General features: G+C 45.7%; 1 protein-coding gene across 1 annotated transcript in view; it reads left to right on the top strand.

The window, feature by feature from the left end:
• Positions 1-14,171, top strand: part of LOC311108655 (ephrin type-A receptor 7-like) — an 87,740-nt gene that overhangs the window by 59,392 nt on the left and 14,177 nt on the right. Inside the window, exons 6-8 of the mRNA XM_084151348.1 lie at positions 8,188-8,312; positions 9,372-9,540; positions 10,279-10,390. Of these exons, the coding sequence (XP_084007474.1) occupies positions 8,188-8,312; positions 9,372-9,540; positions 10,279-10,390 (406 nt within the window). The remainder of the gene's footprint in view (positions 1-8,187; positions 8,313-9,371; positions 9,541-10,278; positions 10,391-14,171) is intronic.

The following is a 14,171-nucleotide window of genomic DNA, read 5'->3' as shown; positions in this document are numbered from 1 at the left end:
TCCAGGCTTGCTGTTTATTGTCAGTAAAATTTGGATTGCCAACATAAGTCAACAAAAACCCTAATTTGGCAGCTAGTAAAATGTATTGCATTAAATTGGCCTCTTGTATTCCCCTTGATGTGAGCAGCAGAGGATTTGACAGAAATGTGGAGCTGAACTACACATTTTATGATGCAGTTATTGCATGTAAAGAGGCCAAATTTGACTTCAGGGGTGAATGCAGGGTCTCAGTGTTGTGTTGTGTTTTGTATTGTCGTACATAGGGCAGGGACTACCAGTATTGCAATATTTTATCCATGGCAAAAATTAATTAGTCCTTTAAATACCTGCTGTATGTCAAATATTGTGTGCTATAGCTTGGAAAATAAATACGTGACTCTGGATGACAACATAATGATATTTGTTTCCAACAGTAGGGCTGTTTTCCTAAAGAAATCTGCTTCGTGTTTTGTTTCCTTGCCGCAATACTAACGAGTAGGGTGATACTGGTATCATCTGGCCCTAATAGTACATAGACCATTGTTTACTCCGTATGTTACAGTATCTTTATTTTTCTGAGTTCAGACTTTTATTCATTAATTATTTGTATTAATTTATTATTGGCTGTGGTTCATTAGCCCAGTTGGCTATTATAGCCAGGGAAATGTCCTAATGAAGGCATCATTATTTGGGCCCCCGGCCTTGAAAACAAAACATTGACTTATCTTTCTCAGAGCTTGACTATCATTTTTATTTTTTATTGAACCTTTATTTAACTAGGCAAGTCAGTTAAGAACAAATTCTTATTTACAGTGACGGCCTACCACGGCCAAACCCGGACAACGCTGGGCCAATTGTGTGCCGCCCTATGGGACTCCCAATCACGGCCAGATTGTGATACAGCCTGCTGTATCATGTTATGAGTGTACTATAAGACTGGCATCATTCTTCTATGTACATCACCATGATTCTGAAGTTGATGATACAATTTGCCATTTACCTTGAAACATATCATTATAATTGTTTTATATTGTTGTGTCTCAGTGGGCCACTAGGGTATAAATAGGAGCTAAGTGCAATGGTTAGGTCACTCTGAGGAAGACATCAGCTTGACGTGGAAACATCAGTCACCTGTCCACATCCTGTACAATGGAATAAAGTGAGCTAAAATAAATAATTGCTTTTTTTACCTCGAATTAGTCCTTTTGGAAGTTTTTCTTGGTAAGCCATTCTCTTGATGATACATTGTTTCTCTCTTATAAATCATTCTTATTTTAATATGATGATGGGGATAAGAGTGATTGGCAGTGCATCTCCAGGTAGGAGATGATTCCATTCATGCTCTACATGAGGGAATAGGACACATATCTCCATGACAGCCAAGGGGTCCCAGCTACTCTCCTGTCCTCTTGGAGATAGGCTGCCAGCCCTGTTAGCCCTGCTTCCTAATTTGGCCACTGACAGAGCAGCAGAGTGGATTTTCAATAAGTGGGGTCCCTGCTGGCTAAACAATTATGTAACAAAGCTGACCAGTGATTTCTGCATCTGTTACACAACTGAATGCTATTTGGAGATTAGAACAGAGTTCACACAGCATGGGATGACCATCGAGGGCCAGGTTCGAACGGATCGGACTCCTTGTCAGCGAGCGATGGAGAGGCAATGATGCACACGGCACATTATGTGTTCATGTCAGTGTGAGTATGAATATTAAAGGGGTCTGGAGCAATTTTCCCCCCGCTGACCCTCACACTCACGACACAGTTTAGCACAAGGCTATAGTTATTTTGTTATGATGGGTCACATACAGCAAACTTGCTGAAACGCATTGAGTTAAATGTATTTGCAGACAAAATTGGGCAATCGAGAAGTTATTCATCAGTGATTCAAATTCTGGTCAGAAAGCTTTTATTATATGTTTTAAAGATATAGACAACAGTATACCATTGTTACATGATATTGAAAAATAGTCACTTCAAGAAAACATATAGTACATGATAGATTTTGATACATAGTTCTGAAGCTGAGAAAATTGGATTTGATATCTCACTGTTGATCCAGGGGAGTACAAATTAATATATGATGGGCTAGGTTTTCTAAGCAGTCTTTGAGCGGGAAAATAATGGTGTGGAATTGTCATTTTGATGGCAGTACTGAAGTGTCAGATATGTATTAATTAAATCAAATCAAATCAAATTTGATTTGCCACATGCGCCGAATACAACAGGTGTAGACATTACAGTGAAATGCTTACTTACAAGCCCTTAACCAACAATGCATTTTTTAAAGTTTTTTTTTTTTTAAGTGTTAAGTAAAAAAAATAAAAGCAAATAACTAAAGAGCAGCAGTAAAATAAAATAACAGTAGGGAGGCTATATACAGGGGGGTACCGGTGCAGAGTCATCATTGGCCCATCAGTTGCGGAGCTGTCAGTTCTCTGATGTAACATGAAAGAGCCAGCCTCCCCTAAATCAGGCTCTGCTAATTACTTTGAAACAGAGGCCCCTGTGACCTCCCTGCATGCCCAGCACAGGTGCCCCTAGTCCAGCATTGTCATTATACAGGTAGTGGTCCGACTAGCTAGCTAGTCTCTTGCTAACTCTATTTTGAAGCACACTCCATCAAGGGTATTTTTATAAGGGTATTTATATAAGGGTATTTTTACAGACCCTCATTTATACGTAGCACTCACACTGAATTTGAATCAGGGTAAATATAGAGATGATCAAATGAAATATAACTCACTGATGAATAAAGACATTCTAGCTTTAGCTTATTATCTATATTTAATGACTTGTTTGAAAAGAGAACGAGATTGCCAAGCGATGGGAGTGAAAGGAGAGAACCCTGGTTCAGAGTTTTGGAACTCCACTCAGCGATGTCATCCACATGAAAGCTGAAGCCTTCATCCCGCCACAAAATGAAAGCGTTACTTAACGGGGCTGGAAAATGTAGGTCTGCTGTGGTCGCTCTCACCATCTCCCTCCCAGAACTCTAAGCTGAGGTGACGAAGCTGTGAGCGGCGGTGGCTAGGGAAGCGCATTTCCGTGTGTGGCTCATCGCGGCAGGCAGTGGAGCGGGCGGGCGTGTGGATGAAGGACGCACACCAGTGCGGATCGAGACCCACTAGCCAATCCCGACAGTGCCCCTCACATTCATCAAAGGCTGGGCCTATCATTGTCTGAGGTTCACTGAGCCTCTACTGACTGTGCTGAACACAAAAAGTGAATTCTCCTTCTGTCTTCTTTTTCATGTCTGCTCCCAGTGTGCAGCCTACTGAGTGATTGAATAACCTTCACTACTAGGCTAGTAGACCCAGTCTGCTGTTTCCAGCCCAGGCAACACTACACTGTCTCACAGCCAGTTAGGCTATAGCTGGAAACCTAGTTAAAACAATGAGGGAGTACACCCACCTATTGCACACACACACACACACACACACACACACACCAGCTCGACTTCCCTTGGTCCACTGCTTCAACGTCCTTCTCTCTCCTGGGCGCCGCCAACATTTAATACCAGGAAGTTTTTCTCTCCTATGGGAGTCACAATGTCAAATGGGAAGTATTCGGGATTATGTCATAGCTCGTTATTGTCAACCCTGGGACCATACTGTCGCCGATCTTGATGTTTTCATAGACCTCTGGAAAAGATGTCTGAAAAAGGCTCCCAATCTATTAAAGTTTAGTTCCTTAAGTGGGCCATGAATATCAAACTTGTGGTCATGACAGAATGAAATCTAGAGGACTCTGGGCGGACCAAAAACAATGTACTGTGTGTAAAATATGTCTGAGGTGGTTCCTGTCTGTGTGACATTACACCCGTTTCCTTAGCCTAATATTTATACCATAGGCTAAGCCGATGTATGTTATCTGCAGGTGTCTAAAGTGTTGAAATGTCCTTGTTGTTATTAGATTTCCTGTCTACTGTGCAAAGCCTGTTGAAGAATAGATGCAGCAATCTCCCACTCATTTTCTATTTAAATGCTGTTAAGTAACCATGGCTTTTAAGATAGTATATATCATCGAGTACACTCAGTCAATAGTTAGGGCGTAAGATACTCAAGCTTGACTTCATGGGTTTGGTAATTAAAAGAAGAGTAGTTTATAGCCTTGGTTTGGTTCACAAGCCAAGCAGAGGAGCAGAAAGAAATACTTTTCTATAATGAACTGACATTTTCTCTGCCACTGTAGACTTACTCAGAACCAACCGGCTGAGTGAAAGAGAAGCGGATATTAAAATCTTCCAGCGTAATGAATTCATAAAGGTATTCAAATGCGGCGCATGAGAGAGAGTGGGCTTCCGGATGAGTTAGCTTTACAGGGGGAGGTGTTGGGGGTCACTAATACATTCTCTAATATTGCAGACTGAGTGATTGCACAAACGCTTTCCCCCAAACAGTCACTTTGAGACAGGCATAACAATTAATAAATGTTCTGGTACACTAAGCCCCTTGGGTTTGTTAAAAGTCTTGGAGTGGCTGACTGGATTCTGGTCCCTATAATGTTTAGTACGTCGTTAATGGCTGTCACAGGGTGCTGCCTGAGTAATCCACAGGGGAGAAACAGAACAGTTTAAAGGAACATGGCTCGTCCATATTAACAACCCACCCAGCTACCTCACTCATTCTCACCCCTCAAACATTTGAGATGCTTAAAGGCCACTGCTACCCCTTCCTTTTTAAAATTACCATCGGGGAATTCACTTTTTTCTCTCCAGTGGAACAGATCTGCAAATGGTGTGCATTGATCTAATGATGGTACCTAGTGAAAACAAAACAGTGCAGATGTTTGTCACCTGTGGCTGAGTGAGAGAGGGAGGGAGGGAAGGAAGTGAGAGAGTAAGTGAGTGAGGGATGGAGGGAGGGAGGGAGGGAGGGAGGGAGGGAGGGAGGGAGGGAGGGAGGGAGGGAAGGAAGGAAGGAAGGAAGGAAGGAAGGAAGGAAGGAAGGAAGGAAGGAAGGAAGGAAGGAAGGAAGGAAGGAAGGAAGGAAGGAAGGAAGGAAGGGAGTGAGTGAGTGAGTGAGTGAGTGAGTGAGTGAGTGAGTGAGTGAGTGAGTGAGTGAGTGAGTGAGTGAGTGAGTGAATGAGTGAGTGAGTGAGTGAGTGAGAGAGAGTAGGTGAGTAAATGAGGGAGGGAGGGAGGGAGGGAGGGAGGGAGGGAGGAGGGAGGGAGGGAGGGAGGGAGGGAGAGAGGGAGGGAGGGAGGGAGGGAGCGGTGAAGTGGAGGAGTGCAGCAGAAGGCCTAAGGCCGGAGGGGGATAAATGGTGTGGATCTGATGACAAGGCCTGCCTGTGGGTGTGTCCCAAATGGCACCCTATTCCCTACATAGTGCACTACTTTTGACCATGGCCCATAATGGTCTGGTCAAATGTAGTGCACTATATAGGGCAGGGTTCCCCAACTGGCGGTCCGCAGGTGGTTGTATTTGGCCCCTCAAGTTTTCTGAGCAAATTTATATTTATTTTTCATGGTTGGACATAAAATACTGTAAAAACACCAGGAAATCAGCTCCAAGTGATTTTAATTTTGGAAATCTGTTCCCAAGTATTCTCACACATAATAGAGACGTGATCTTAAGCAAGGTTTGAAATTATTATGTTTTAGTCAAATATTATATGTTTGGGCTTCTTGAGGTCAATTTACAAATTATTTGTAATTATGTTCCGGCACCCCGACCATCTGATCAAGAAAAAATTGGCCCGCTGCTGAATCTAGTTGATGATCCCTGATATATGGAATAGGGTGCCATTTGGGACACAACTTCAGTCACACTCAGGGTAGAGGGAGAACAGTGCTAGAAGTATAACTTATCATAGAAACACTACTCAGGCAAGAGACAGAACGTGTCAGTCTATTTTATTGGCTTTGTCATGGTTTCTCACGTTAGCTGTTGCTGTCCTAGTTTAGCTGAAGCGAGAGAGAGAGAGAGAGAGAGAGAGAGAGAGAGAGAGAGAGAGAGAGAGAGAGAGAGAGAGAGAGAGAGAGAGAGAGAGAGAGAGAGAGAGAGAGAGAGAGAGAGAGAGAGAGAGAGAGAGAGAGAGAGAGAGAGAGAGAGAGAGAGAGAGAGAGAGAGAGAGAGAGAGAGAGAGAGAGAGAGAAAGACAACAGTCAGAATTTCACTTTAGATCACATCTATCTATCTGCTCACATCCATGGCTGCTGTAACCCTCCAAGGGTCACTTGTATACAAGGAATTGCAAGGGAGGATGAGAGGAACACACGCTAGAGGTGTCTTGAGGCAGTTCTAAACTCAAACCAGAACATCCATCCATCAGGAGAAGGGAGGTTGTCTGCACTTATTAAAGGGCCAGTCACAGGACAGGGTGCAGAGAACAAACAGCCAAGATGGCCCAAGTTAAGCTGCCCTAACCTTTTGTTGTGAAAACGTAATCGTCCCTGTAACTGCGAGGCCATTGTGAAAAATATATATTGTTAGCGTGTTTTGTTTGGATTGGTAGGATTATACGTGACATTTCAAAACAGGGGGTTTGTGACTGGGTCTCTGTTGTCGTGTGCATTACTGTCAGGAATGCAGATGAGCCCTAACAAGGTTTAAATCCAGCAGCAGTCATTAGCGGGGAGGTCATCTTAAAACAAATCTGGGGTCAGGCCGTGTTGGGGCCCAAGAACTCAGAGAGCCCTCATTCCACCGAGTCACTAATCAGCATGACACATAGAGACATCAGCACTACCCGCTCTGAGCTCCAACTCCAACCTTCCTTCCCACACAATCAGAGCTCCCCCCTTCCAATGGGGAATTCCTTTGCCTGCTTATTTCATAGACATTCTCATAGGATATAGGATAATAATAATGTATTTATTACATTTATAAAGTGCTTTTCATTATACAGAATAATCAAAGTAAATAAAATAATAAATAAATAGAAATCAAGTAGACACAACTAGACAGGGGAACTGACATAAAGAACACAGCTGACACTAAAAGGGACAAGGACACCAAGGTGCACAGCTATCAACAGAAAGCCTTCCTAAAGAGAAAGGTCTTTAGGGTCGTTTTAAAGGAGCCCAGAGTCTGTGGTGCCTTCAGGTGGTCCGGGAGGGCGAGCTGAAAGCTGAAAGGATATACTCTACTGTATATTCATAACTTCAAGTTCAATTAGTATTTTCCATTTTCTGTGGAAGCTCTGAAGTTGAACTGTATATGCCAGAATTTGTGATTCTGAGAAAATAAAAGCATTGTTTCATTCAGAAGCTAACTGGCCTTGAGGCATGACTGTGTGTGGTTGATACTGTAGATGGAAGTTAGAGTATTATACACCAATCAGTCCATATTCCAGCTCACACCAGCAAGGAGCAATGCACGCCCCATCTGCACAAAGATTTGAATTAATTGTCTTGAGTTTATTATCTTTGCTACAAAAACCTGCCTATGTTTACTTCTGCTTGCTTAACAGTGGATGTTCAAACATGTGGGAGAATTTAAATATTCAGAACTGTTACAATGTACAATTACAAGCGTGACTTCACAGCTCTTCACACCAGGTGCAGCAACAAGACACTTTAATTGTGCAGTAGAAGTAGGAAAAAAAAAGACAAACTTCCAGAGTTTATGCTCAGTGCAACAGATAATTACTCTGCTATAAACCGGGTGTAGCGAGGTTACAGGTACATTTCGCTAAAAGGATTTTTAAATGCCTCAATGCTGTCATTAGGGAGAATAAGTGCTGCTGGTTCGACCACCGTCTCAATGGAATTTATTTTACTTAATTGTAATATACAATATAATAATAAATGCCATTTAGCAGAAGCATTTATCCTAAGTGACTTACAGTCATGTAGGCATACATTTTACGTATGGGTGGTCCCGGGAATCAATCCCACTACCGTGGCGTTACAAGCGCCATGCTCTACCAACTGAGCTACAAAGGACCACATGGATGTCATTCAGAACCCACATGTTGAAGTTTTACACTGGCTGGGCTAATGCTATCTCACGCTGTTTGTACTGTAATTACGAGGTGTAAACATTTAGGAGCCGTGTGAATAGAGTATGTGTGTGTGTGTGTGTGTGCGTGTGCGTGTGACGATATGAGTTTGAGAAAAAAATACACACTTAAACATGCAACCAAGTGCATGGAGAAAAAAGTTTATACACATTGTAATTTTTTTTACAGCACACTGGTGTGACGATGTGAGTGCAGAGTGGGTTTGCCCATCACTTATTGACACGTCTTGTTCCAACAGCTCCCTCCCAAGTCAGTGAGGTCATCAGGGAGAGAGTGCAGCAGCGCAGTGTCCAGCTCTCCTGGCAGGAGCCTGAGCAGCCCAACGGAGTCATCACCGAATATGAGATTAAGTACTACGAAAAAGTGAGTGTGTTTGAGAGAGAGTGTGTGTGTTGCCTGTGTGTGTGTGTGTGTGTGTATGTCTCTGTGATTTTGTTACAGCTTTGAACACAGACAACTCTGGCTCTCCCAAACCCTACCCACCCCCCACCCCCATCTCTCTCCTCTCCTTTTTAGTTTCATTTTGCCTACCCTTCATTTCATATTCTATCTGCATGCCGTGGCGAGTGGGATCGGTAGGATTCTGCGAGGACATCCTTTGTCCCATAATTGCAATAATGAATGAGACGCTCATAAGATTTTAATCAGTCCCTGGTCCTTCACAGCCACCCACACACACACGCCAGGCAGCACCCACCTTATCGTGCTACTCTGCCATCATTGACAATCTGTTTCTGTATCTTCCCTCTCTCCTTTCCCCCCTTCACCCCCTCATATATAATATAACCTCAGCTCCCGTGTCTCCTAAGTCTGAACAGATGAGCAAGGTAGCGAGGGGGTTGAGGAGGTTGAGGAGAGTGGGTTTAACACAACAAATCAAAGGGCTAGATTCCATGGCTCCTGATGTTCGAGGTCCTGTTGGCCACGGCCTCTCAGGCTGCCAGGATTCAGTCTCCTGTGTCACGTACTGTGGCTGTAGTCTGCCCATCTGTAAAATTGGAAGCAAGCATGACTTCACTCCTAACAGGCTTTGGCATTCCATTTGGTTTTTTTGCCGAGAAAATCATTTACAGATCAACAACAAAAGACACAGTACACGCAGTCTGTAAATTCCAAACGGATTCTGAGCCTGGCATTGCAGAGCTTTTTTTCTGCCAATGGCTTTTGAGATCACGAGTCTACACAGAGAGAATCATTCTTTAACCCCAGATAGGGTTAAATAGTTCATTAATAAATCTTCTGAAATATATATCATATATAAACACCAGACAAACTGAGGCATTCAAACATTTACAGACACATTCTGACTGTATCTTGGTGTCTTGATTGAGTCAATTCATACATCATCTAGACACACTGGTGTCTATGGTTACAAAATGACAAGATGATCATAACACAAAGTCTGTTTGTTACTCTCTATAGGACCAGAAGGATCGGATCTACTCCACAGTGAAGTCCAGATCCACGTCAGCCACAGTGAACAATCTGAAGCCCAGCACTGCCTACGTGTTCCAGATCCGAGCCTTCACCACGGCCGGCTACGGCACCTACGGACCCCGGCTGGAGGTCACTACCAAGGAGGAGGCCTCAGGTACCAGCAGAACACATGCACAGGCGTGTACACACACACGCATGCAGACACACACACACACGCATACACACTAGAGATGATTAGTGTGTAGACCTTCATCAAAATGCCACTAATCTCATAGCTCCATTTATCCCATTAAGAAATATAGTTGAGTATCGTCCACAAGGAGCAGTAGGTCCCAATTAAAGTGGCAGGGCTCAGAAATCATTTCTCTCCTCTCTCTCTCTGGTGTTTATGTAGCAACTGAACTCACTTGATTTAAAATGCAGGAATTCTCCCAGTCATACACCATGTGCACTGACAGCCTAAAGTGCCATAGCACCCATTCTTTTGAGCAATTGGTGGTTTGTCAATGCAAAAAGTCTTAACAGTGTAAGCAGCATCTGAATGGGAGACAATCCAACCCGAATGTGTCATTGTTTCAGAAGAAGGGCACCAGCATTACCATCAGGGACCGTTAAGCCCACTTTCTGAAACAGTGGAGCCGTGCATGCAGAGGGACCAGAAATAGAACTAGCCCTCCTTGTCTCTCTTGTAAAGGGTGAGAAGGGGGTTATCAGGCTCCCCGCTCGCTACTCATTGGTTCTATTATGTCCTGTAGATTCCAACGCCTGATGTGCTGAAAGTTCACACTGTGTGCCCTTTGTCTGTGTGTGTTTGTTTGTGTGTGTGTGTGTGTGTGTGTGTGTGTGTGTGTGTGTGTGTGTGTGCGTGCGTGCGTGTGTGTCCCTCTCCAAGCATCCACCATTGTCTCCAGCGAGCAGAACCCCGTCATCATCATCGCGGTGGTGGCAGTGGCGGGAACCATCATCCTGGTCTTCATGGTGTTTGGCTTCATCATTGGGAGAAGGTACGCTCTCGCGGGCCCCATTGACTCTCCACTGCTGTGAGTCTCTGCTTGTCAGTTAGCCTTTCTGTCACTCACAGGCCTCCATAGCCGTGGAGTCAGTCCACCACACACCACAGGCACCCATCATCTGTGGCATGCTGTGCTAATGGATTGTGATGCATCATTTTCCAGTCCTCACACTGTGAAGAACAACTGACTTGGTTTTTAGCATGTTTATTTTTTATTTTTTGTAATGGATCCATTATGGAGACAAAAGTACTCTAAAATGAAAGCTTTTGTCTCCTCTTTGTGTGTGTGTGTCTTTGTGAGTGTGTGTCTTTGTGAGTGTGTGTCTTTGTGTGTGTGTGTCTTTGTGAGTGTGTGTCTTTGTGAGTGTGTGTCTTTGTGAGTGTGGACGTGTTTAACTATACTTGTGGGGACCAGAAATATTTACAGAAATATTTGACCAACTGGGGACATTTTGTTGGTCCCCACAAGGTCAAATGCTATTTCTAGGGGGTTTAGGGTTAAGGTTAGAATTAGTGTTAGGGTTAGGAGATAGGGTTAGTTTTAGGGTTAGGGTTAATGTTAGGTTTTTGGGTTAAGGTTAGGGTTAGGGTTAGGGTTAAGGTTAGGGTTAGGGTTAGGGTTAGGGTAAGGGTACGGGTTAGGGTTATGTTTAGGGTTAGGGGTTAGGGAAAATAGGATTTTGAATGGGACTGAATTGTATGTCCCCACAAGGTTAGCTGCGCAAGACTGTGTGTGTGAGCGTGTGTATGTCCGTGCCTGCGTGTGTGTGTATGTCCGTGCCTGCGTGTGTGTGTGTGTATGTCCGTGCCTGCGTGTGTGTGTATGTCCGTGCCTGTGTGTGTGTGTATGTCCGTGCCTGCGTGTGTGTGTATGTCCGTGCCTGCGTGTGTGTGTATGTCCGTGCCTGCGTGTGTGTGTATGTCCGTGCCTGCGTGTGTGTGTGTATGTCCGTGCCTGTGTGTGTGTGTATGTCCGTGCCTGCGTGTGTGTGTATGTCCGTGCCTGCGTGTGTGTGTGTATGTCCGTGCCTGTGTGTGTGTGTATGTCCGTGCCTGCGTGTGTGTGTATGTCCGTGCCTGCGTGTGTGTGTGTATGTCCGTGCGTGTATGTGTGTGTTACATCATTGGTGTTAAACAGTAATACACTCATAACACTGCCTCTAGCCGTCTCATCCCAGATCAACCCTCCAGTGTGTCAGTCACCATCCCTGCTCTCTTCCAGTTGTACTTCATTTCTATGTGGATAGCATTTCATCACAGCATGCCTTACATGGGGGTAGAGCCATATACACATGTGATTTCTATATCCATTTGACATTAACCTGCATGTCAATCATCTGTTAATTGATGTTTCCACGCCATCATCAGTTCAGTTTGTTAGCAAACCATATTGTACATTTTACATTACATTTACATTTTAGTCATTTAGCAGACGCTCTTAACCAGAGCGACTTACAGGAGCAATTAGGGTTAAGTGCCTTGCTCAAGGGCACATTAACGTCATTTAGCAGACGCTCTTAGCCAGAGCGACTCACAAATTGGTGCGTTCACCCTATAGCCAGTGGGATAACCACTTTACAATTTGGGGGGGGGGGGGGTTAGAAGGAATACTTTATCCTATCCCAGGTATTCCTTAAAGAGGTGGGGTTTCAAATGTCTCCGGAAGGTGGTGAGTGACTCCGCTGTCCTGGCGTCGTGAGGGAGCTTGTTCCACCATTGGGGTGCCAGAGCAGCGAACAGTTTTGACTGGGTTGAGCGGGAGCTGTGCTTCCGCAGAGGAAGGGGAGCCAGCAGGCCAGAGGTGGATGAACGCAATGTCCTCGTTTGGGTGTAGGGACTGATCAGAGCCTGAAGGTACAGAGGTGCCGTTCCCCTCACTGCTCCATAGGCAAGCACCATGGTCTTGTAGCGGATGCGAGCTTCAACTGGAAGCCAGTGGAGTGTGCGGAGGAGGGGGGTGACGTGAGAGAACTTGGGAAGGTTGAACACCAGACGGGCTGCGGCATTCTGGATGAGTTGTAGGGGTTTAATGGCACAGGCAGGGAGCCCAGCCAACAGCGAGTTGCAGTAGTCCAGACGGGAGATGACAAGTGCCTGGACCAGGACCTGCGCCGCTTCCTGTGTAAGGCAGGGTCGCACTCTCCGAATGTTGTAGAGCATGAACCTGCAGGAGCGGGTCACCGCCTTGATGTTGGCGGAGAACGACAGGGTGTTGTCCAGGGTCACGCCTAGGCTCTTCGCACTCTGGGAGGAGGACACAGCGGAGTTGTCAACCGTGATGGCGAGATCATGGAACGGGCAGTCCTTCCCCGGGAGGAAGAGCAGCTCCGTCTTGCCAGGGTTCAGCTTGAGGTGGTGATCCGTCATCCATACTGATATGTCTGCCAGACATGCAGAGATGCGATTCGCCACCTGGTTATCAGAAGGGGGAAAGGAGAAGATTAGTTGTGTATCGTCAGCGTAGCAATGATAGGAGAGACCATGTGAGGATATGACAGAGCCAAGTGACTTGGTGTATAGGGAGAAAAGGAGAGGGCCCAGAACCGATCCCTGGGGGACACCAGTGGTGAGAGCACGTGGTGCGGAGACAGCTTCCCGCCACGCCACTTGGTAGGAGCGACCGGTCAGGTAGGACGCAATCCAGGAGTGAGCCGCGCCGGAGATGCCCATCTCGGAGAGGGTGGAGAGGAGGATCTGATGGTTCACAGTATCAAAGGCAGCAGACAGGTCTAGAAGGACAAGAGCAGAGGAGAGAGAGTTAGCTTTAGCAGTGCGGAGAGTCTCCGTGACACAGAGAAGAGCAGTCTCAGTTGAATGACCAGTCCTGAAACCTGATTGGTTTGGATCAAGAAGGTCATTCTGAGAGAGATAGCAAGAGAGTTGGCTAAAGACGGCACGCTCAATAGTTTTGGAAAGAAAAGAAAGAAGGGATACTGGTCTGTAGTTGTTGACATCAGTGGGGTCGAGTGTTGGTTTTTTGAGGAGGGGAGCAACTCTCGCTCTCTTGAAGACGGAAGGGACATGGCCAGCGGTCAAGGATGAGTTGATCAGCGAGGTGAGGTAGGGGAGAAGGTCACCGGAGATGGTCTGGAGAAGGGAGGAGGGGATGGGGTCAAGCGGGCAGGTTGTTGGGCGGCCTGCAGTCACAAGTCGCAGGATTTTATCTGGAGAGAGAGGGGAGAAAGAAGTCAAAGCATAGGGTAGGGCAGTGTGAGCAGGACCAGCAGTGTTATTAGACTTAACAAACGAGGATCGGATGTCGTCAACCTTCTTTTCAAAGTGGTTGACGAAGTCATCCACAGAGAGAGAGGAGGTGGGGGGGGGGGGGGGGGAGGATTCAGGAGGGAGGAAAATGTGGCAAAGAGCTTCCTAGGGTTAGAGGCAGATGCTTGGAATTTAGAGTGGTAGAAGGTGGCCTTAGCAGCAGAAACAGATGAAGAAAATGTAGAGAGGAGGGAGTGAAAAGATGCCAGGTCGGTAGGGAGTTTAGTTTTCTTCCATTTCCTCTCCGCTGCCCGGAGCTCTGTTCTGTGAGCTCGCAGTGAGTCATCAAGCCACGGAGCTGGGGGGGAGGACCGAGCCGGCCGGGAGGATAGGGGACACAGAGAGTCAAAGGATGCAGAAAGGGAGGAGAGGAGGGTTGAGGAGGCAGAATCAGGAGATTGGAGGGAGAAGGATTGAGCAGAGGGAAGAGATGATAGGATGGAAGAGGAGAGAGTAGTGGGAGAGAGAGAGCGAAGGTTGCGACGGCGCATTACCATCTGTGTAGGGGC

Source organism: Coregonus lavaretus, assembly GCF_964263955.1.
Source record: "Coregonus lavaretus genome assembly, chromosome: 33".
In the NCBI taxonomy this organism is placed as follows: Eukaryota; Metazoa; Chordata; class Actinopteri; order Salmoniformes; family Salmonidae; genus Coregonus; species Coregonus lavaretus.
The sequence above is the reverse complement of the archived record's forward strand: the minus strand, read 5'-3'. Positions and strand labels throughout refer to the sequence as shown.